This window comes from Hippopotamus amphibius, chromosome 5 (assembly GCF_030028045.1).
Source record: "Hippopotamus amphibius kiboko isolate mHipAmp2 chromosome 5, mHipAmp2.hap2, whole genome shotgun sequence".
NCBI classification, from domain to species: Eukaryota; Metazoa; Chordata; class Mammalia; order Artiodactyla; family Hippopotamidae; genus Hippopotamus; species Hippopotamus amphibius.
The window spans coordinates 169868722-169891161 of record NC_080190.1 but is presented as its reverse complement, the minus strand read 5'-3'; the positions used below and the strand labels follow the sequence as shown (position 1 = coordinate 169891161).

At 44.7% G+C, this 22440-nt stretch overlaps 1 protein-coding gene across 1 annotated transcript in view; it reads left to right on the top strand.

The window, feature by feature from the left end:
* The window catches only part of FAM135B (family with sequence similarity 135 member B), a 169538-nt gene that overhangs the window by 129622 nt on the left and 17476 nt on the right, over positions 1-22440 (top strand). Inside the window, exons 7-11 of the mRNA XM_057735971.1 lie at positions 837-990; positions 3393-3442; positions 9462-9617; positions 10542-10615; positions 17544-17698. Of these exons, the coding sequence (XP_057591954.1) occupies positions 837-990; positions 3393-3442; positions 9462-9617; positions 10542-10615; positions 17544-17698 (589 nt within the window). The remainder of the gene's footprint in view (positions 1-836; positions 991-3392; positions 3443-9461; positions 9618-10541; positions 10616-17543; positions 17699-22440) is intronic.

Genomic DNA, 22440 nt, shown 5'->3' with positions numbered 1-22440 from the left:
TGAGGAGGATGCTTGCTCTTCCCCTCTTAGCCACACGAGCCACAGATCCCTGCATCCGTGGAGTTCTCCAGCTCACGACTCAGTACCTCCCTTTTTCTGCCCAGACCCATCCCTGTGAGATTCCTTTCTCTGTTCTGAAAACAAATCCTACCTGAAATTCACCCCAAGTCATCCTTTTCTAGTGGAGTTGCAAGAAAGTCAGAACTGTCCTGGTCCTTCTTTTTTATCACGTCTGGACTTCCAAGTAAATGGCGGACTTAGGCATCAGGCATGAGACATCAGACAAATGATGTGTGTCATTCTGCTGCAGTAATATGTTCTACAGCTGCAACACAATAGAATGTACAGAGCATTCTCACACTTCATGGTCAGCCACAGCCTCTTACACTTTCACCATTGAGAAATGAAACTCACAACTTCTTCCTACTTTACAACAAGCAGGCTTTCTCCTTCTCAGCACTGTGTGCTATTCATCCATCCAATACAAAGTTCTTTCTAAAAGCCTCACCTCCCTGTGAAAAGGAGCCCACCTCAGTCTGCCCCGTGGCTTCTCCTTACAGTGGCAGGAGAAAGAGGCTTGTAAGTGGGGGACCTTCAGTTGCCCCAAACCTGTGAGGTCTCTATCCTCTTCATGTCCTCCTCATCATCTAATATTCTTATTATTTTAATTTGAATGTGATGAGAGAGAGACTTGGACAACTTCAATGGTTTTCCCACACAGAAGGATAGGGAAGAGATTCCAACTCCTCTGCTGGCATATTGAACCGCTTCCCAGTCTTTCTCAGGACCAGGCCATGTGGAATAGCCCTCAGCCTCTGTTTCTGTTCCCGCTGCAGGGGAGCTTCTACGTGCCCTCTGAGAACTGCATGCAGCACGCTTACAAGTGGCACCGGGGGCTGTGCTTCCTGCTCTTACACGCCTACTGGGGACTCCGTGCCTACTTCCTGACCATCATGAGAGACATCCCGGAGCTGCCACGCGTGGAGTTGGGTAAGGGGCCGGGCACAGGCAAGACTCACCCCAGCAGCTGACCAAACTTCCGCTTTCGGCCTGGGGCTCGAGAAAAGTCAGCATGCTTTGGTAAATGTCACAGTAGCAAGCACCATTTCAGGTAGGTTTTTTGTTTATTTGTTTTTGGTTTTTGTTTTTGTATTCTACGTCATTCTGGCAGGAGAAAATCTTGGACATGCAAATGCAAGAAAAAAAGACACAAGCACCTAGAGTCATATTCATGTACTCATTCATTCGTCCACCAAGCATTTATTAAACCCCTACTACCCACCTGGCGCTATGGATACATAAGATGGAGTTGCTTTCTAAGGGAAAATGCCTGTTTACAGCCTTTTTCTTAATTAGGCTGTAGTTACTGTATTGCAGCTTACAAGAACGTGAAACAATCCTAAGAAATATACATATACTTCATCTGGATGATTACAGCACGCTCTCAGGAGTCATCGTCTTTGGTTTGGGTTTTCCGGGGATGGATTGCCTCTTGTCCATCATCAGACACCATGATCACTGGGCTGTCTCACTCTTGATTGACAGATGGTGGGACTGAAGTTCAGAGAGGTGAAATGACTGCTCAGGGTCACACAGCAATGCATGGCAGAATAAGACAGGAGCACAGAGGTTCTTCAGTGATGCCCGGGGCAGGGTCTTTATATCAGATGATGCTCATTTACAGCAAGTGGTGGGTTGTGGTTCTGCTCAAAGTCCTCTAATGAGGCCCTTTGCCCCTAGAACAGAAGCCAGGGCCTTAGCCTGGTATTCGAGGTCAGTGACAGTCTTGCTGGGAAGGGAGCTCAGCTGCACCCTGAGACCTTCCCTGCAGAGAAGATCAAGCATTGGCGGTATTGATGGCCTTGGGCATTATTACATTGAACACACCACACAACAGTCATTTATTTGCATGTTTCTCTCCCCCGCTAGACACGGGGTCTTTGAGTGCAGCAGCCCCCAATTTCCCTCACACACAGTGCTTGGCGTGCAGGACGAAGGAGAAGGGGCAGCATTGCTGCTGTGGCATTGACTCCTGGTGCCATCTTAGCATCTGGCTTTGTCAGCTCGGACGCCCTCTTTGAAGCACGTGACCTATTTATTTATTTATTTGGCTGCATTGGGTCTTCATTGCTGCTTGTGGGCTTTCTCTAGTTGCAGCAAGTGGGGGCTACTCTTCATTGTGGTGTGTGGGCTTCTCATTGCGGTGGCTTCTCTTATTAAGGAGCGCAGGATCTCGGTGCACAGGCTTCAGTAGTTGTGGCACAGGGGCTCAGTAGTTGTGGCGCGTGGGCTTAGTTGCTCCGTGGCATGTGGAGTCTTCCCGGACCAGGGATCGAACCCGTGTCCCCTGCATTGGCAGGCGGATTCTTAACCACTGTGAAGCACGTGATCTTGAAATTTTTCAGGTCAAAGGTTGTGCACTCAGAGGAGACCCGCACAGTTCAAAACCAGCTTAGCTCAGAGGGAGAGTGGAGACAGTGTCCTGGCAGTTGGCTTCTTGCTTCTACTTGTTTTCCTACCCAAAAGGAACTGAATTTATTTGTTCATTCACTCACTCACCATACTTTTATCGAACGTTGACTGTGCCCCAGGCATTGTGCCAAATCCCAAGAGCACAGCCGTGATCAGTGACCAAAGTCCACGATGCCTCGTGGGGCTGCCAGACCTGAGGACAGCTGCCAGGCGGGCAGTGTGTGCGCATCTGTGAGGACTGCAAGGAGCTGAAGGTTTGCTCGCACGCACCTTGGCGACGATGCTTTAGTTAAAACCCACTCTGCAGCCACGCGCAAGGTCTGATCACAGCCTTATGGAACGAGGGGGGAGTTCAAACACGGGCAAATCTGCTCACGTGAAACCACAAGTGGTCAGGGTCCGCCCAGTTCCAGCTGATAAGATGGTGGGGTTGCAGACTCCTCTGTTGCCCGTGTGGAAGGTTGTGATGAGTTGGTGGCCCTGATCAGTAGGCTTAGCTCTGCTCCCCGGCTTCCCTGGACTTCTGCACATCCACCTGTGTGAAGGAGATACAGGTCCAGGTCCCAGGTGTGCGCACAGATGTGTGTGCGCACATACTCGCAAAAGCAAAACCGGATGCGGAATCGCTTTGGAACACGCACAGTGGGCACGGGGAGCCTCTGCTTCTTAGAAATGCATCCGTGGAACAATGTTGACCTTTAGCTAGTGTGAGGTCACATGGCTCCAAATTGCCCTTTTTATAAACAGGACCCTTTAGACAGAATAGACAAGGAGAGTCCCCAGAAGCTGTGTTTTGTTTTGTTTTTTTCTGTGACTTCAGTGCCGACTTGAAATCTATGCTCCTTTCATTCCATTGGCAACTGCTGCATTTCCGTGTGTGTCCATTTAATTGCGATTTTTGTTTTCTTTTTTCTTCCTAGAGTCACTTGCTGTTGAAGAAACGCTCTCTCAGCTGTGCTCAGAGCTACAGGTAATTAGGGAACTGACTCCTTGGTTCTGAACGGCGGTAGTTACATGGGGCAGACATAGTTGTTTGCTTGGGATGAAAAGACACGAGCGGTTACCTCACGTTAGATCTTAAACTGAGGAAATTCTCTTCCATCCACTGTCCTAAATCACTGTGTCTCTTAGACACCTATTGTGTGCCTGGCTGTGTGCTAGATATATTGAAAAACACCACACATGTTAACAGGTCTTGGTTTCCCTGACATTTACACTTTTTATTTGTCTATTACGCATCCCTTTAACACACATTTGTTGACTACGAGCTTTGTGCTTCTCATGAAGGGCAGTAGAAACCTTGCGCCTGTGCTCAGACAGCTCACACATGGCAAGAGGCTAGTTTCCATGATGATGGTGATGTTGAAACAGTGCTGTGCGTTTACCAGGAGCTCATCAAGCATGTATTAAGAGTATGCGCTTAACAGGTCCCTGGCCAATGCACGCCGTTGTTATTTATAATCCCCGGAGCACTCTCACTTCCCATCGTATTGGATGGTCTGGGCGAGCACTGCTATCTTCATGTAAGGAGGGTCAGATAAGATGGAAGGGAGAGTGTAGCTCAGGGTTGGTTTCACAGCTAACCCATGCTCAGAGCAGGACGTGTGAGACTGTCTCATTGCAAACCAATGTTTCTGTCTTTTAAACCAGTGTGTCTCAACCTGGCCCCTCAGTAGAAACACATTTAGACTTTAGACGCACCTTGGCCTGAGTCCCATCTACACTGGTTGAAACAGAGTAGATGGGAGTAGAGCTCAGAGATTTGCATTTGCATGAAGAGTTCTCCAGATGAATCAAACCCACAATGAGATAGCATCTCACACCTGTTAGAATAGCTCCCACCAAAAAAGACAGGGGGTAAGGGCTGGGGAGAATGCGGAGAAAAGGGGACCCTCGTGCACTGTTGGTGGGAATGTAAATTGGTGCAGCCACTGTGGAAAACAGTGTGGAGGTTCCTCAAAAAATTAGAAATAGAACTACCATACGATCCAGCAATCCCAGTTCTGGGTATTTATTTGAAGGAAATGAAATCACTATTTTGAAGAGGTATCTGCACCCCCATGTCCATTGTAGCATTATGTATAATAGCCAAGACATGGAAAAAACCTGAGTGTCCACCCGAATGGGTAAAGAAAGTGCAGTGTGTCCATAGGCAGTGAAATAGTATACAGCCATGAAGAGAAGGAAATCTTGCCATTGGTGACAACATAGATGAAGCTTGAGGGCATGCTGCTAAGTGAAATACGGCATTCAGAGAAAGACACATACTGTATTATCTCACTCATATGTGGAATCTAAAAAAAAAGCTCATAGAAACGGAGACCACATTGGCAGTGGCCGGGGGGGGGTTGGGGTGGAGGTGTGGGAAATGGGTGCAGGTGGTCAACAGGTATAAACCTGCCGTTATAAATAAGTTCTGGGGATGTAATATAGGGTATGGTGCTTACAGTTAAGAATACTGTATTATATATTTTAAATTTACCAAGAGAGTAGGTCTTAAAGGTTCTCATCACAAGAAAAAAAGATTGTAATTACGTGAGGTGATGGCTGTATTAAGTAACCTTATCATGGTAGTCGTGTCACGGTACGTACATGCGTCATTGTGCTGTACGCCTGGAACGTACAGATGCGCCAGGTGCGGCCCTCCCAGCAGCCCCGGGAGGGCAGGGGGAGACACGGATGTGTCTTCATTCATTTTGCCACAAGTGACACAGGGGAGCATGATTTCCTTAGGTCCCTGGACCGCTAAGCAGTGGGCCTGAGGCCCTCTGAGAGCCACTGCAGTACTGATGCCTCTGGTCCCTACAGTGGTTCAGGCCACAACTCAGGCTGCCAATGACTCTCAGATATATTTCATGAAAAACCGGCAGGTTGGCACCGGGCCCCCAAACTGCGGGGAAATGGCCCCTGGTTTTGAGTGACAGTGTTGCCTCGGGCTTTATTTGGTACAAAGCAACCAAATTAGCTGAGGGCTGTAGGGATGCAGCTGGGTGACAGAGAGGGAAAGGGGGGTTGCGGGGAGCACCAGCCAGCCCTGTGGTTTGCTAAAGGGCTGGCCCGGTGCTGGGAGTGAACGGAACAAAGCTTCCTCCCCAGCAGCCCCCCAGAAGGCACATTCACAGCCCAGTGCAGGTCAGAGGAAGGACATCGCCACCTAGTGGTCAACCAAGCACATGGTCAAAAAAGCATCCCTCTCAAGGATGGATTGGACGGTGGAAATGGTTTCAGGTGATTTAGGACAATTTGAAAACAAAGAGCTCTACAGTCATGGAGCAATTCATCTGCACCCTTACTCCATGTGACTCTTATACACATTTCTTAAGTACCTGCTATGTGCCAGCTACTCCACTATTTGTTGGAAATACAACAAATACAAAGGTGGCAGTGAGCTCCCCAGGACTAACAGCCTAGGATGAAAGAGATGTGTCCACACACGAGGCGGGAGTTGTCAACAGCATCAGTGCTGGACCAGGGAGTAAGATGAGGGGCCCGTGGGAGCACAGGAGGCTCTAGGTGACGTTAGGAGAGAGGCAGGGAGGGACAACCTAGCAAAGCCAGGGCGAGACTCGTCCTGACGGAAGCACCATGGTTGCTCGGGCCCCCGGACGTCTGCAGAGAGAGCCTTTGAAGCTGGTTGTGGGGGGCGGGGCTGGAAAGGGAAGTTGGAGCAGAAGATCAGGATCCCTGCTGTGTAGCCTGATTAGAAAAGGGATGAGTTGTGCTCTCCGTAATGGATGGAAAAGTTCTCATGAAACTCAGCCGCGTCCTTTGGTACAGCAAGCAGGTTCAAGTCATGCTGAGTGTCTACCAGACAGCAATGTAAAGATCCTGGTGTCTGGGTCCTACCCTCAGAGATGGGCCCAAACCTGTTATAGTCTCGCAGTGATTCAGTGTGCAGCCAGGATGGAGGCCCATGGTGAGAGAACACAGCTAGTTCAGGGGATATAAAGCAGGCTTTTCTCCAGCTGACACCTGCTTACCTTGAAGGTGCAATGCGGGCATCACCTCCTCTAGGAAGCCTTCCGTGACCCTTTTACAGCACTCAGCATCTCTTTCATAGCATTTGGTAGGTATCACTACCGAAATAAATAGCTGTAACTGGACCGCGTGCCTTTCCCAGGACTGGATGTGTTTATCTTTGGCTCCCTGCAGTTTGGCATACTCCAAGCTCAGACACCAGTAAACAGAGCAACGGGGTGAGGGGGTGGGCAGGTGAGCGAAGGAGCGTGGCTAGACCCAGGCGAAAAGCGTGGGTGGAGTGGCGAGGCAGAGTGGCTCTATGTTTCTCAGGAGCTTCACCTGAAATGGCACTGGGTCCAAATTGCCTCCTTGTGAGCATGAAGGGCTTCTCCCTGTCTTGCCAGAGAGACCCTTCCACGCCCATCATCTGTAATTGAACAAGCCCAGGCATCCATGAGAATAGGCAAGTCCTCTTGTGGCTTAATTAGAAGCTTCCCTAATCTTATCTGGAACCATGTCTATCATCAACCAGAGGAAAAAATAATTCTCCCAAAGATGCATGTAATGAATGGCTTTTCCCTTCCTCTCTGGTGGCTGAGCTCAGAATTCATGCTGCGTTTGCCAGTGTTGCCGGAGTGGAGGGTGGGGAGAGCCGTGGGTGTCAGGGTAAGAAACTCAGTAAAGGAAGTTCAGTTCCTGAGACACGGGTGCCTCTCACTGATGCATAGTCACCAATTTACTCAAAAAAGAGTTACTGAGTCCCCACCATCCATCAACCATGGTGTAGGTACCGAGAGTATTGAGAAGGCTAAAGCTTGCAGCGCAGGCAAAGGAGGGCACCCAGGAACACCTGGTGAGTGGTGGCATGAGGGTAGCCTGTGCAAGGTCAAGTAGACTGCAAGGAGAGGGAGGCTAGGCTTACACATGGGACAGGAGAAGTTTTGAAAAAATCATCAGGAACAAGGGAGACTGCACTGGCCCCTGACATAGTTACCTGTCGGAGAACAGGCAAGTCCAAAGTGGAGAAGACATACCAAGGAGAACAGGTAGCCCGATCAAGGGCCTGGTGCTTGGGAAGAGCTGTGTGTTCAGGTTGGCATGGCTGGAGCCCTGGGCAGCACTGGGCAGAGGAAATGTAGCCAGAAGTAAGGCCAGGAACGTTGTCAGGGGCAGAAAGGTGTCCAGTGCTGATGCAGGAGCTTGGTGTCTGTTAGTGCGGGGAACAGGTTGGAGAATTTCAACATAAGGCACTAATAGTCCATCTAAAAGCCTTACTCTCTAGCCTGGAGGTTTTCCAGAGGCCAACCATGTCCCCCACTCTCCCCAACCCAATCCATCCTTTTCTATCTCTTACCACTTTGGGCCATGGATTAGGGGACTGAATCAAGAGTGGACGTCCCCTGTTTGGTCCCTGCCTCCCAACAGAGCCAGTGATGGAAACAACAATTTCATCAGAAGAAAGTAAGGGCCATTCTCTAGTTTTGCAGTTTTGGAGCTTGTGTTGTCCTCAAAGACCGATCTTTCCTCTTGGAAGAAGCAGCTTAGAGATGCTATAGTCGAATGATGCCTTATATCTGGAAGCTAGTCATTAATCACAAGTCTGCAATACTCAACAATTAAAGAACCCTACATACAGAGTGTCAAATTCCTCCTTCTCTGTTTTTCTTACTCTCAGATGCTTTGCTCCACCTGACATGCCTTATAGTAGCCTCAGCCTTTTGTCCAAGATGAGTGAAGGGAACTTTCAGCATTTCAAGCTAGGCTTTGAACTTAGTCTCCCCATACATTGTTACATCCAATAAACAGTTATTTGCTTTGCACACTCCTTTTGCAGATGAAGAAACTGAGGTACACGGCAAAGAAGGAACTCAGGGACGGGTTTGAAATGCAATGGTTATGTGTCCTGCAACATTTTTCCAAGACAGACACATCCCCATCACTCTTCTTTTTTCAGTGTTCTTAAGTTTATTTTTAAACATATCTTGAGGATAGGGATAGTATAAACATATTTTTACTGAAGTATAGTTGATGTATAATATTATATTAGTTTCAATTGCACAACATAGTCTTTGATATTTTTATAGATTATACTAAATTTTTAAAGTTATAAAATATTGGCTCTACTCTCCATGGTTAACCCACCTACCTACCTCCTCCACGGAATGAGGTTCTCTGTACACAGAGACACTCTCTTATTCATCTTTGTGCTTCCGTGTATTCTAAACATGTGCCTGCAACATGGGAGGTGCACATTAAATTCTTGGTGGATAAATGATGAAACCTAGAATTCAGTGTTAGGCTTGGACCGCTGGTTCTCTGGCTGTCCTCAGAGACGTGATCGCTCTTCTTACCTCTCCAGAATGAAAGTTACCCCCAAGCAGGTGGCTCTCCTGCTTCTAAACTGAAGCTAGCCAAAGGTTTCCCCAAGAGCTCTGGACCCTCTCTAGGCTGGGTCCTTCAAACTTACATTAAGGCAACCTAGGATTCTCCTTAAGAAATTTGGACTGACGGGGGGAAGATGACTGTGGGTCTATTGAGCATGGCCATGTGGAAATCACCTAGTGAGTTAGATGCCATGAGGTTGTAAAGACTTTATCATTTCCTGGCAGATATTTTAAAACACCTACTCTGTAAAGGCAGCATAGTACCATGGCTTTGTGGTGAGGTGGTCTGATGGTTGAATCTCAGCTTTGTGTGACATTGGGTGTGCTATTTAATCCTCTCTCATTTTATTTTTGTGTAAAATGATGGTTGCAATAATTCTACCAAAGGTTAATTGCAAGGATTAAATAGGAAAGTGCATATGAAAAAAGAGCTTCATGTCCTACTTACCAACTAGCAGATATTAATAGGTGGAAACGATCGTGACTGCCGAGTGCTGAGTTCACAATGTGAAAGGATACAGAGGAGAGTCCAGAGAAAGGAGAGGAATTCATTAAAAGCAGAGAAGCCGGTAAAGACTTTAGGAGAAAAACAGTGGTAGCTTCATGGAGCAGAGGTCCTTTACTGCCACCCTCTCGCCTCCCCAGATGTTGAATAATCCAGAGAAGATAGCTGAGCAGATAAGTAAGGATCTCGCCTGGCTGGCCTCCCACCTGATGGCTCTATGGGCCCAATTCCTGGACACGGTGACCCTGCGCTCTCAAGTGACCACTTATCTCACCCAGGAGCATCACACCTTGCGGGTAAGGGATTAAATGATATAAAGTCTCTAACCAGTGATCTCTCAAGGAAGCTTTACAACAGTTGGTTCATTGAGCAGAATAAAAGTCAGGATTGACTTCTGTAGACCCAAGTGCTAGTCCTGCTCCACCAGGAACTTGCAGTGAGACTTCATGAACTTCCTTCAGCTCTCAAACCTTTGCTCTACTATTCAAAAAATACCTGTCTTGGCTACCGAGTGATAGCAAGCCAATCTCAAGGGATATGACAAAGTGCTTTGAAAGCGTTTCAAAGGAGTGTTTTCAAATGTAATCCATTGTTCTTAGTGCATTTTTTGCCACCAGCTTGAGTGCCCAGGGGTGGGTACCCATGCAGAGTAAAAGATGTTGGTCTTCTCATTTCCAGCAAGAGGACCAAATAGCTGAGCCTACAAAGCACTTAGTGGACGCACTTACAAGACTAGCTTCGCACATTCTATTTCATCTGCATTTATTTATGGCCTCTGTGTTCAAGTGTCTTATATTCTAGTAAAAGAAATAAGACCTAAATATAAAAATGACAGAAGGCAAGGCAAGAGCAGATTCATAAACATGCATTTGATTTTGTCCATAAATCAGGTTTGTGCTAAGAACCAGAAATAGAGAGGGCAGCTGGGGGAGGGTAGAAAGGCGGATGTTTCAGAACCTCTGGGTGTGGGCTCAGTTCTCCTTGTTTTTTTTTTCTAATTTTTGGCCTTGTGGCATGCCAGATCTTAGTTCCCCAACCAGGGATGGAACCCGTGCCCCCTGAAAGTGGAAGCGTGGTCTCTTAATCACTGGACCACCAGGAAAGTCCCTCTCCTCCTTTTAACATGTGTCATTTCCCTCCTTGAGCCTCTATTTCCTTTTAAAAAGTCAAGGCCTTACCCACCGCATGAATTCAGTTATTTACACTGTTTTATTCCTCAGGTCCGAAGGTTTTCTGAGGCCTTCTTTTATATGGAGCACCAAAAACTTGCAGTACTGACCTTTCAGGAAAATCTGTAAGTAACCAGCTGCATGCTGACATCACACCCTAAGCACCAAGGACATCCTTGTTCAAAGTTATTTCTTCCCTTCATCTCCAATCGTGAAGGAGCGACGTCTGCCCACCTCTGCACATTGAGGTGCATTTTCTCTGAAGGCAGAAGAGTCAGCCAGATTGCAGAGGCAGGAGCTGGCAGGTGGCAGAGAAGGTCAATAGCCAAAGTTTTTTGTTGTTTTTGGGTATGACTATGGTTCTACAGACAGAATCAAGACTTCCTAGGTCCCTGAAGACATCTGTGCTGAGTCCTCTTTGCAAAATGAATTAGAAGCAGGTGGTGTGGCCACAAGCTATGTCAGGAAAAAAAAATAATGAGAATTCACCTGAGACTTTGTAGCAGCTATGAAATGCATTTAGCATAAGAATTAAGGCTGAACTACCTAATTAGGAGGACAGATGAATATCTAAGTTTGACTTCCTCCAGAAAAAAATGTAGAAATATTCAGAAAAGCCAAAGGGTTGACAAAAGATGAGGTCACTGTCTCTCAGTGTAGATTTCCCTGGTGGGCAGAATCAGTGCGTCCTCTGAGATGTGTGGCCGTGGCTACACAAGTCCGAGAGCTTCTTTCGGTTTCTGGATAGTAGGTTCGCCTCCAGAATAAATGTGGATGGAATATGTTTGAGATGCCACGGTAAATCCAGCAGGAGAAACACTTGAAATTCATCCATCACTTAGGACAGACCGGAAGGTCTTTTCACCCTCATCTTTATAACCTTATTTCTCCCCACAATTCATTCTATTTGGAAAGTACAGCAACATTTAAAGTTTGCCTCCTGGATTCTGAGATTGAGAGGGGCACCAAGGAAAACATACCTGCATGTTAAAATGGTTTTTCTAGAAATATCTAGAGTCATTCATTCATTCAGTCCAGCCCCCTGCTAGAACTGACAGTATTTTTTAAAATTAAAATTGGGAGAGTTGATTTGGCAAATATAAACATCACTTTGAGGACCACTGAGCAAAGTACTGCAAATCAGGCCTACTGCAGCAAACCTAATTCCAGATCGTCACAGCAATAGGTAAACCTCAGACTGCTGGGCCCTGGCTGTGTTCCCAAGGAGTGTGAACACGTATGGAGGTCATAGACATATAGGCATCTTGTGTCCTGGAAGAACTTTGTTGGAATGACAACCACTTGTACAAAGGACAGATGATACAGAATTTGATGAACCTGGGTTCAAAATCCTGTTCATCAACTAACTTGTTTCAGATCCTTGAGAAAGTTGGTTTTCTGTTTGTTTGTTTTTTCCCTTAACATTAGCTAGTCTTAGTTTCCTTAAGATGAGCAGGATAACAGTTGTGAGGACCACATTCAAAAGGCCCACACTGGGCAAACCCGCAGACTCTGCTCAGAAAGTTAGGTGATGCCAGATGGCACACAAATGTTTACTGTTCACATAGACACGGGATACAGCAGGGGACAGAATGAAGATGCTCTCCCCATGGGTCACTCACTGTAGTGGAGAAACAGGTAAGTGCGTGATATCATTTCAGATAGTTATCAGTAATGAAAAACAAATCGAGGTAAGGACATAGAACATTATGAGAAGGGGTATGGCCAGTGTTGTCACAAATGTTTAACAACTAGCTCTCAGGAAAGCAAAAACAAACAAAAACCTCTAGTCTGTAGTGTTTGCCGATTTGCATGTGTCAGTGCTCCCACTGTGGTCAGTTTCAAGCTATGAATATGTTATCACTGAATTTGGATTCAGGAAGAGGTGTGTACAGCTGGCTCTTGCAAGCCAATATGAACTGGCTCCAACACAGCACTGGGTGTGGGGAGAAAGAAATGTTTTAACTGAAGTGATAAAATAAAGTCTTTCTGAGGATGTGGCATTTGAGCAGAGACTGGGGTTTTAGCAAGCCGTACACTGATATGGGAGAAGACTCTTTAGTCAGAGGGAGTAGCTGGTGTGAAGGTTCTTGTATGGGAACACAAAGTATTTGAAAGCATCAAGAAGCAAGTGTAGCTAGATTGGGGTGAGCAAGTAGGAGAAGGGGAGGAGGAGGGTAGGATGAGTGAGGACCAGGATAAAGAGTTCAGACTTTGTGCTATGATGGTTACAAAGAAAGCCTTGAAAAACTGGCAAGTGACTATGGTGGAAAGACTTTAGATTTCAAATCTCACATACATGTTTTGAAATCTTGACCCTGTAACTTATACTACTTGTGACATTACACTAGTTACTGAACCTCTCTCAGCTTGTGCTTAGATGTAAAAGGGAGATTCCTTCACTCAACAAGTGTCTATTTAGTGTTGACTGTGTGCCAGACACTATCTTAGGTATTGGATGCCCAGCAGTGAACAAAACAGACATATTTCCTATGTCATGGAAATTTCCATATTTTAGTGATGGAAAGCATATACATAAATAAATAAATATGACATGCCAAATGTAATAAGTGCTATGGAGAACTGTATCAGCATGACAGGCACAGAGGTGCTATCTCATAGAATTGTCAGAGAGGGGCTCCCTAAGGACACTCCTTAGCAGAGCTCTAAAGCAGGGGGAGGGGTTGGGCCCTGCAGATACCTAGGAGATTATAACATTTGCCCCACAGTGTAACTTCAGAGATTAGAGAAATATGCTACCATTGAATTAATAGTAGATATAACCTATAATAGAAAGCATACACTAGGATAGCAATGATGTTTTTTAGGAGGAAGTAAACTTCTAATTAGGTCATTAAGAATAAGAACTATAGACTTGAGAGGGAAATTTTATTTCAGATTGAGAAAATTACTAGAGGACAGGTCCTAAGTGCTGTGAACAGAATTAAATCTTAGGTTGAGATAGTGAACAGATGCTCTGTAGTGCTGGCAACTGTGCGTGGACACAGGTGTACCCATCTGTGCTGGAGTCCAGCTCTGGCGGGTCCAGGAGTACCCAAAGGATGAGTGGTGTCGGCGCAAGGAAGAGACGAGGAGGCCTGTGTCAGCTATGCAGGATCTCTCTTTATTGCTAGAGCTTTGTGTGTTTATATAGTAAGCATATCTCAGAAAAAATCTTTTATGACAGAGCATATCTTCCCTCAGCATCTACCAGTTTCTTTCTTTCATCAGGTTTGGCTTGCAAACCTTGTGACTCTGAGGTAAGCATATGTAAATAACTTCTTAATCTTATATCTAAGCAAACTATAGCCCTTAGCACCCATACCTATGCCTAATGTCTATGTCTATACTTATGCCTTGCTGCAATCATGAGCATTCCTGAGTTTAAAGTATATACAAAAAGAGCCACCCCTCCCTTTTCTCCAGCATTTAGTAGCCTGAGGTGCCTGCCTTTTCCACCAAGGAGTGGTGGGAGGGGACTCGGTGGGGCAGACGCGGAGAAGGAATGTGTCAAACCCTGGTTCTTTCCTGGGGACATAGAAACAGGGACGGGAAGTGGGTGGTAAGCATAGTATTACAAAGAAACAAAGAACAGAATGTAAAATGGGTGGAGATGGTCTGGGGCCTGTCCTTGCAGAGTGGTCGCCTTGCGATCCTCCTGCTCCCAAATGCCCTTCCAAGGAGTTCTCGCCTTGCGGTCCTCCTTGGAGCTTGGTGACCTTGTCACAGCATTGGCTTGTCCAGACAGCTCCCAACACATCCGGTAGTCAGAGCGGAAGGAGAGGGCTCTGCTGCAGGGTGGTCATGCTGTTTCCATAGGAGACAGAACCATCCTCCCAAATCAGGATGGACAAGTGAAACTCAGCTGTCAAGACCCATCTTGTTCAATCACAAACCAGATGGTGTTTCTCAAATAATAGGTCACAGTCATTTAGTGGACAGTGAAGTTACCTTAGTGAATTTGGAACAGCACTTTTTAAATGAAATAGGATAGGATAGGATAAGATAGGCAGTAATAGTAAGAAGTGTTTCTGAAACTTTTGTTTCAGCGTGTGTGTTTCTGGGAGTGTGTGTGATTGTACTGGGTGGCTATGTAAAATGAAGACCACTTCTTGCCATGGGGTGCATTATTTAAAAAGTGTTTAAAAATGATTTAGAACTGGTTAGTAGCAAGGGTGTGTTTTATTGTCCCTCTTTCTGTGTTTACCAATGCCAGCCAGTGATTTTCACACAGGAAGGAGGTGTTCAACGAAAGTTTATTGAATGAATGCATGTGAAAATGTTGATGCGTATGAAGACCTATAGTGATGACTTAATTTCTGTAAAATGATAATTGAGATATCACACTTTTATGTTTTCTGTAGTGATAATTGTAACACTGTCTCCTTTTTAAAGATCATTTATTCTACAAGATGCTATGTAAATAAATAAAGGTGAACGCAATAGGCACTTTACCTGCCTTCCTGGTGCTAATAGGTCTATTGAGATGCTTCTGGTAAGAAGCTGTGCTAAGTGCTTTACGTGCCTTAGCTCCTTTAATGTTCACTCTAACCCCATGAGCAAGGGATTACAGAAGAAACTGGAGAAACCTGGACTCAAAGAGGTTAAGTAACTTGGACCGCACAGCAAGCAAGTGATGCAAACATGGGTCTGCCACAAGCCCACACCCAGCCTCCTTGCCATGGCTACTCTACAGAGTGTTGAACCGTTATCCTAAAGAATGCACCAGAAAAATAGAACCTGTAAAATAGAAGCATCTGTATACTGTTGGGCTGTACTCCTGGAGTCAGGATAAACCTGACATTGAAATAAAAATGAAAGGAAAGGCCCTGCATGCGCTACACAGCAGATCTCTAGAACTTACTCCTCTTACCTCCTGGACACTTTATGCCACTGATTAGCAATTCTCCATGATCCCCTCTCCCAACCCCTGGCAACCACCACTCCCTTCTTTGATTCCATGAATCTGACTATTTTAGATGCTTCACGTATAGCAGGATCATGCAGTGTTTGTCCTTCGGTGACTGGCTTATTTCATTTAGCATAATGTCCTCATGGGTCAACCATGTGGTCCCATAGAGCAGAACCTCCTTTTGTCAGGCTGAATAACATTCCATTGTCACACACTTTCTTTATCCATCTGGTTGAGCTTGTTTTCATATCTTGGTTGTTATGAATAGTGCTACTGTGTGCATGGGACTGCTAGTATCTCTTAAATATAGTGATTCCAGTTAGTTTGGATAAATACTCAGAAGTGGGATTGCCAGATCATGGTGTTTCTATTTTGAAGTTTTTTGAGGAATCTCCATACTGTTTTCTACAGCAGCTGTACAATTTTGCCTTCCCACCAGCAGTATATAAGGGTTTCAACTTCTCCACATCCTCACCAATACTTGTTTGTTTTAATAATAGCCATCCTAACAGATGTAAGGTGATATCTCATAGTGTATATGCCCTGGAATTTTTAGTTATTTTTAACGCATGATACGCATTGTTTTACCCATGTGATCACATTCACAATGTCTGTATGCTACATGCCAGCAGGAGAGAATGCCCTGCAAAAAATAACTTAGATCTGACTCTCCAACACCTACCCTGTTGTATTTATAATTATCTAATTAATCACCTAATTTATTCATGACTCTATAAGTTCTTTAGGCCCAGAATCAAGTTTCAATCCTCTAGGTTTACTCCCTACCTTGTCTACACAGTCCTTTTCCCTGTGTTCAATCAATACACTTGGTTAATAAGCTGAAAACTGGACCAAAAATTCCAGGTTCAGATGATAGCTGAGAAGTGCAGACTCGATTGCAACAAAATTCCTTTTAAATATTCAGACAGAGGTTCCAAGAATGATGAATTTGCAGCAGGCTTCATGGCTTTGAGGGAGAGAATAAATTGCTTCTTTTTTTCTTGCATAGGTTAAATCCAGTAGAGAAATAAGAAGACAATAAAATATGCACATTTAATATTTGTTAAACATATATAAAATAGCATATATTCATTTATGTCCATCTTCATCATATTTGTTACTGAGGATGCTGGGTTACAGAAGTTGCTTTGGCCTGTGCAGAGTTCCCCAGCCACAGAACTGTTCTTCAGGGACAGATGATCTAAAGGGTGGAGAGTGAGGTGGAGGCTTCCACAGTCAGGCTGCTCTAAAAGTAGCTGCAGTTGGACAGAGAGACAGAAAGGCAGACAGACAGAAAGTAGCTATGCATGCTCAGTTCGTCTCCCAAACTCACCAATCCAATAAAAGCATCATCTTCCCTTGGGCAAGAGTGGTTGAGCTGGCATGGATAAAAATGATGGAATGTTAATAATTTTCCCTTCCTGGGGGAGAAATAAACTCTTGCCTTTTTGCAGGGACTTGAGAAGGGAGTAAAGGTTTTCCACCAGCCCAGGCTTTGAATTAGGAATACTTATTTCAAACTCTGGAATCACATCCCTACCCGTGGAGTGATATTTGGGTCATGGAAAAAGTATATGGGGCATTTTTTTAATCCTATTTGGAGGAACCAAAAAAATATGGCTCCTGAACTAGGGGAACTTATACCCTAATCAAGGATGCTGGTATCCACACAACAAGCGATAAAAAAGCAGTTGTAGATGGTTCCGAGTTCAAATGCCGCCAAATATGACTCAGACCCTAAGTGCTATAGGTGGATAGAGAAATAGGAGTAAAGTATACATAGATTGAAGTTTTTCCTCCAAAATACTAATTTACGATTCCTAGCCATTTAGAAACTCAATAAATACTACTAGAATGGTATTTATTGCATTCTACTACATGGTATGTGATAAATGCCCTGGTGTTTTGCCTAATCACACAATCCGTGTCCTGGTGAGCACCCAGACCAGTTCTGATTCAAAACAGACTAGGGCTTTGGGGATTGGGAAGGTAGCAGGTAAGAAAGAATGGTGGCCAGACAGATGGCAATCGCTATAGTTCACTGGACATTTCTGAGTGCTGTCTTGGGATAAGAGGGATGGGGCAGCAAGTTGAAAGCCTTTCCATCTTCCTTGGATGTTCACTGGGTCCATGTTCCCCAGGACCCAGACTCACAGCCAGCTGTCTCTGGATGTCCGGAATTCGGAGTACCTCACCACCATGCCCCCGCTGCCCGCAGAATGTCTGGACATTGATGGAGACTGGAACACCCTGCCCGTTATCTTCGAGGACAGATATGTGGACTGCCCTGCCACAGGTGTGTCTTTTTTTGGTTTGTTTTAGAAAAACTCAGGAGTAGGGCTTACCCCTGGGTTCACATCAGTTGCTCTCTTTATATCCCCAGTGGCAGTGGGAACAAATCATTGAGGTATTTTGTCAGTTCTTAGAGGAGAAGCAAGAACTAACGTTAAGTAGTTATTGGAAATGACTTCATTGCCGTGAATGGACAAACGGATGGAACCAAAGGACACTTATAGTAAAGACTCCCTTGGGGACTCCTCGGGTGGAATTGTATTTCGTGCTTCCCACCTGTAAAATGGGAACCAAATTCTCCCCCTCACCAGAGTTCCCTGAGAGGCAGAGAACTTTTATCTTAAATGTACAGTTCAAATATAAATTCATTTCTGGTTGAACCTAAATGGCTTGACATTCCTATGCAGTGCCTGCTTCATGGAACCACCAGTTAAAGTATGTGAGAAAGTGGGCTGCGTAACTGTGCAGATTAATGGGTGAACAGCTCCCTGCAGGGGGAAGAGGTAACGTGTGCGTGGGCGCGCCCACACAGATTGCAGTCTGTTTTGTTGGGGCTGCACAGAGTCTATTAATGAACTAATCCATCCACTGGAAAGAGCCTTGTGCAAACTGTAGAGTCAATGTCCGTTCCCTGTCCCCTGCACAGCCCTGCTCGTGGAAACACACCAAGCTCTTACAGATGGCAGAGCTGAAAGAGACCCATGATCCCCTAAAGGACCCCAAAATACCAGTTCCTATGCTGAAGCTTTTATGTGCTTTTTCTCTTTAATCCTGTAAACAACCTCAGAAGCCCTGTTTAACAGAGAAAAATGGAGGCACAAAGAGGATAAGTATTAACCAAAGATGACACAGCTTGTAAATGCCAGCATTCAAAGCCAATTCCCTCCAACACCAAAGCCCACGTCTGCTCGTCATCTCTTGGCCTAGTGTTTTTTAAACCATGCTATTGGGATGCCCATAATTTAAAGGATGGGCTGCTTAAATTTCAGAGTTTCTGCAACCTGAGATTTGTAAGATGTTTTAAAAGTCTGGGTGACTTCCAAGGACAGTGCAACATTGCAAGGATGTTATTTGGTTTTCAGTTGTACCCTGACATCTAGTGTCTGCGCTGTGTATTACGGCTTGACTGTGCAAGCTCCAGAGATGGCAGCCACCAGCTGCTCAAAACAAGCTCAATACTGTGTAATAGCCTATATAAGAAAAAAGTCTAAAAAATGAGAGTGGCTATATGTATATGTGTAACTGATTCACTTTGCTGTACACCTGAAACTAACACAACATTGTATGACCGCGTAAATCAACTATACTCCAATAAAAGTAAAAAATAAGTAAATAAATTTGGCACCCATCTCTCTCTCTCTCTCCATATATATATGTACGTATATATATATATGTATGTATATATATATATACACACACATACATATACTGAAAGAAAGAAAAAATAAGCTCAAAACACTGGATTGAGGCTGTGTGTGTGTATGTGTGTATGTACATAAATATGTTGATTTTCATTATAGTTATATGACTGAACTACAGAAAATCTGAACAGTTAGAGAAGATATTTAAAATAAGCACCCATTATCAGGCCTCCTAATATTATCATTATTAGTCTTCGTTTCAGATCACCTTCCAGTCTTTCTTTTGCATACATATTAATAGATACGCTAGTGGGGGTAAATCTCAGTCCCCTAACTTATAGATGCTATGCAATTGCATATTTTTATTTTTTATAAATCCACCTCATTTCAGCTGAGCCCCATCCCTCCTGCAGCATTCACTGAGAAGTCAATCTCAGGCTTTCTGGGGATCCCCTGACAACCCTCTTTACTGCCCACCACGTCACTGCCCTAGAGTGTCACACAAGAGCAAGACATGGTTAGGGGAGGTCTTTCTAGGCCATCTGCCCACGCAGGTCCCTGGAAGCCATGCATTGTCTACATCTACAGAGTATTTTAGGACTGACATCACTTTGCAACTTGTTATGTGCCTGGGGACGTGGGACTCAGCTGAGGCTGGGACCCCAGCGTTTATGGTCACATCTCCCTGGAAGAACCCCAAGGCAGTTGCTCTCAGAGACCCGGATATTTCCCCAAGGCTTCCCTCACAACCTCTCACCTGATCTACCCCATCCCTAAAACTACTTTTACAGAGTCACCTATGTCCTTGCTCAAACCCCAAAGCTATTCTTTTTTTAAAAAAAGTATTGAAATGTTGTTGGTTTACAATGTTGTGTTAGTTTCAGGTGTACAGCAAAGTGATTCAGTTATACATACACACATGTATAGATATATACAGTCTTTTTTTACATTCTCTTCCATTGTAGGTTTGTACAAGATACTGAGTAGAGTTCCCTGTGCTGTACAGTAGGTCCTTGCTGGCTATCTATTTTATATATAGTAGTGTGTATATTTTAATCCCAAACTCCTAATTTCTCCCTACTCCTTTCCCCTTTGGTAGCCATAAGTTTGTTTTCTATGTCTGTGAGTCTATTTCCCAAAACCATTCTTGACCTCCTTGCTCTTTTACAGTGTACTTCAGTGACTCTTTAATCCCAGAGCAAAAGCATTAGCGAGTAAAGAACTATTTTCTTATTCCTCAAGGGCTGTGTGGCCTTAATTTTTATAATTTGCAATGAGGTTATCAGATTTGTATTCCATTCTTTTAGTGTAGTGGAAAAAGTGAGATAAAAGGATTCTGTTTCCATATTAGAATAGTAATATTTGTTCATGGTCTGCTACAGTATTGTGGCTAGAATACCTACTTGTACCAGAACTTGCAAATTCTGTCTATATGATCTGTAATCCCTTCTCTCACCCACCCCCTCGCTCTCCTGTCCCAAGGCAATTGGGGGGTTCTCCTGAGGTCTTAACAGTTGGCCAGATTGCCTGGATTTGAATCTTTTTTTTTTTTTGCCAGCAGTTAGTAACTGTGTGAAATTGGACCATAGGCATTGTGGTTTTTATTCCATAGGGTATTGGGAGCAGTGGATAGTTTTGTCCACCAGCAAAAAGGACGTTATAAATGCATGTCAACTAATGCCATTAGTATCTGAGTCTAAATCCATCCTTCCTGAATTACATCTTTCGCTACCCTCATTTTCCCATAGTTGTAGTAGTGAAACTAAAATTGCTATTTTGACAACCTACTTCCTCACCGGGCTTCCTATGTCCTGTCTTAACTGTCTGTGATAATCTGATAAATCTGTTATTTTTCTTTCAAGAACCCACCAATCCACTTGTTACCTGTAATAGGAGGACCAGACCCCTTATTCCTACGGGGCACTGGAGTTCATCCACTTTGTGGGTTTTCTCTTCCTGTCTAACCTCAAGCCCTCCCCCACTTCCTCTCTTCACTCTTGCTCCACCCACATGGGATCCAACCAACGCCTGACCAGACTGTGCCCCCCAGACCTCTAGGGCTTCTCCCACGCTATCCTACCTTCTTAGATTGACCCAGTATCTGCTTTTATGAAGAAGCTCAATTCATGTTCTCTAGGTACAACCCACATGTTTTGGTAGGAGAGCCAGCGGTCCTGTGCCATGTTTGTTTCCCAATGTTTTGAAAATCCCAGAAAGGCAAAGACTGGCTCACTATTATCACTGATCCCCACTTTCCCCCTCTCTAAACCATGGCCCAGGATACGGCTTTGCCTATAGGATATGTCAGTTTACCATTTGTGGGATTAAATGATGTTGAAATTGTGTTTGTTCAAACCAGTACAAACAGTTGATGAGAATGATAGGCTTTGTTCTGCTGCATTTCTGATCTATTCTCAACTCCCTTCATGAACACAATTCATTGACTGTGCCGTAGCCAGGATGTCAGCCTTGAGGACACAGATACTCATAAAACACAAACTCTTCTCACCAGTGGGAACAGGCATGCGCACATGGATCATAGAATGATGGTAGATGTGTTACACTACATGTGTGTAGAGGGGACACTGGGAATTTGCAACAGAGAACATCTATCTTGCTGTAGGATATGAGACAGTTCCCCGGGGGAAGGGAAATGTGCTCAGTGTCTCAAGATGGAAGGAAGAGATTCATTCTCCACAGTCTTTGTTCTAATCCTTGACCCAATCATAAATTTCACTCAGAGGTATGAGATGATGATGTCTAAAAGCTCCATGCAGTGAGAAAAAGAAGCAGAGAGAGAGAGAGAGAGAGAAAATAAAGAAAAGAAGGAGGAGGAGGAGGGGAGGGGAATGAAATAGAAGAGAAAAGAGACTAGGGGGGAGAATGACAGACATAATAGTTTACCCTAAAGAAAAGGAAGAAAAAGAAGGTCACACTTTGGAGCCCCGCCATCCTGGTATGGAGATCAAAGCAATCTGGGAGCCTCTTGCGGTCCAAGTGCCGTGTGGGATAATTGCCCTGGTTACAGAGCTTAAGCTTGGCAGTGTTTCCCTTCAGAAGGCAGAAATCTGTCTTCTCCATGTGTCTATTTCATATCAGAAGTCTACTCTGAGTTATGGCTGTGAGGCCTGCTGGTTACCATGAGAAGAAAGTGTATCCAACTAGGAAAAAGTTTATTTTTTTTTCCTAACTGTCCAAGGTCTCACAGCTGGTAAATATCAATGTTGGGATTGGAAAACAGGGGCTCCTGACTCCAAAGCATTCTCTATACTCTGTAAATACAGTAAACAAGATAAGTAAACGTTTCAATGTTTGTAAGTGGTAATTATTCACAATGTTTTGCTAAGTAAAAGGTAGGTCAGGAATTATAATACCTGGCAGCTTT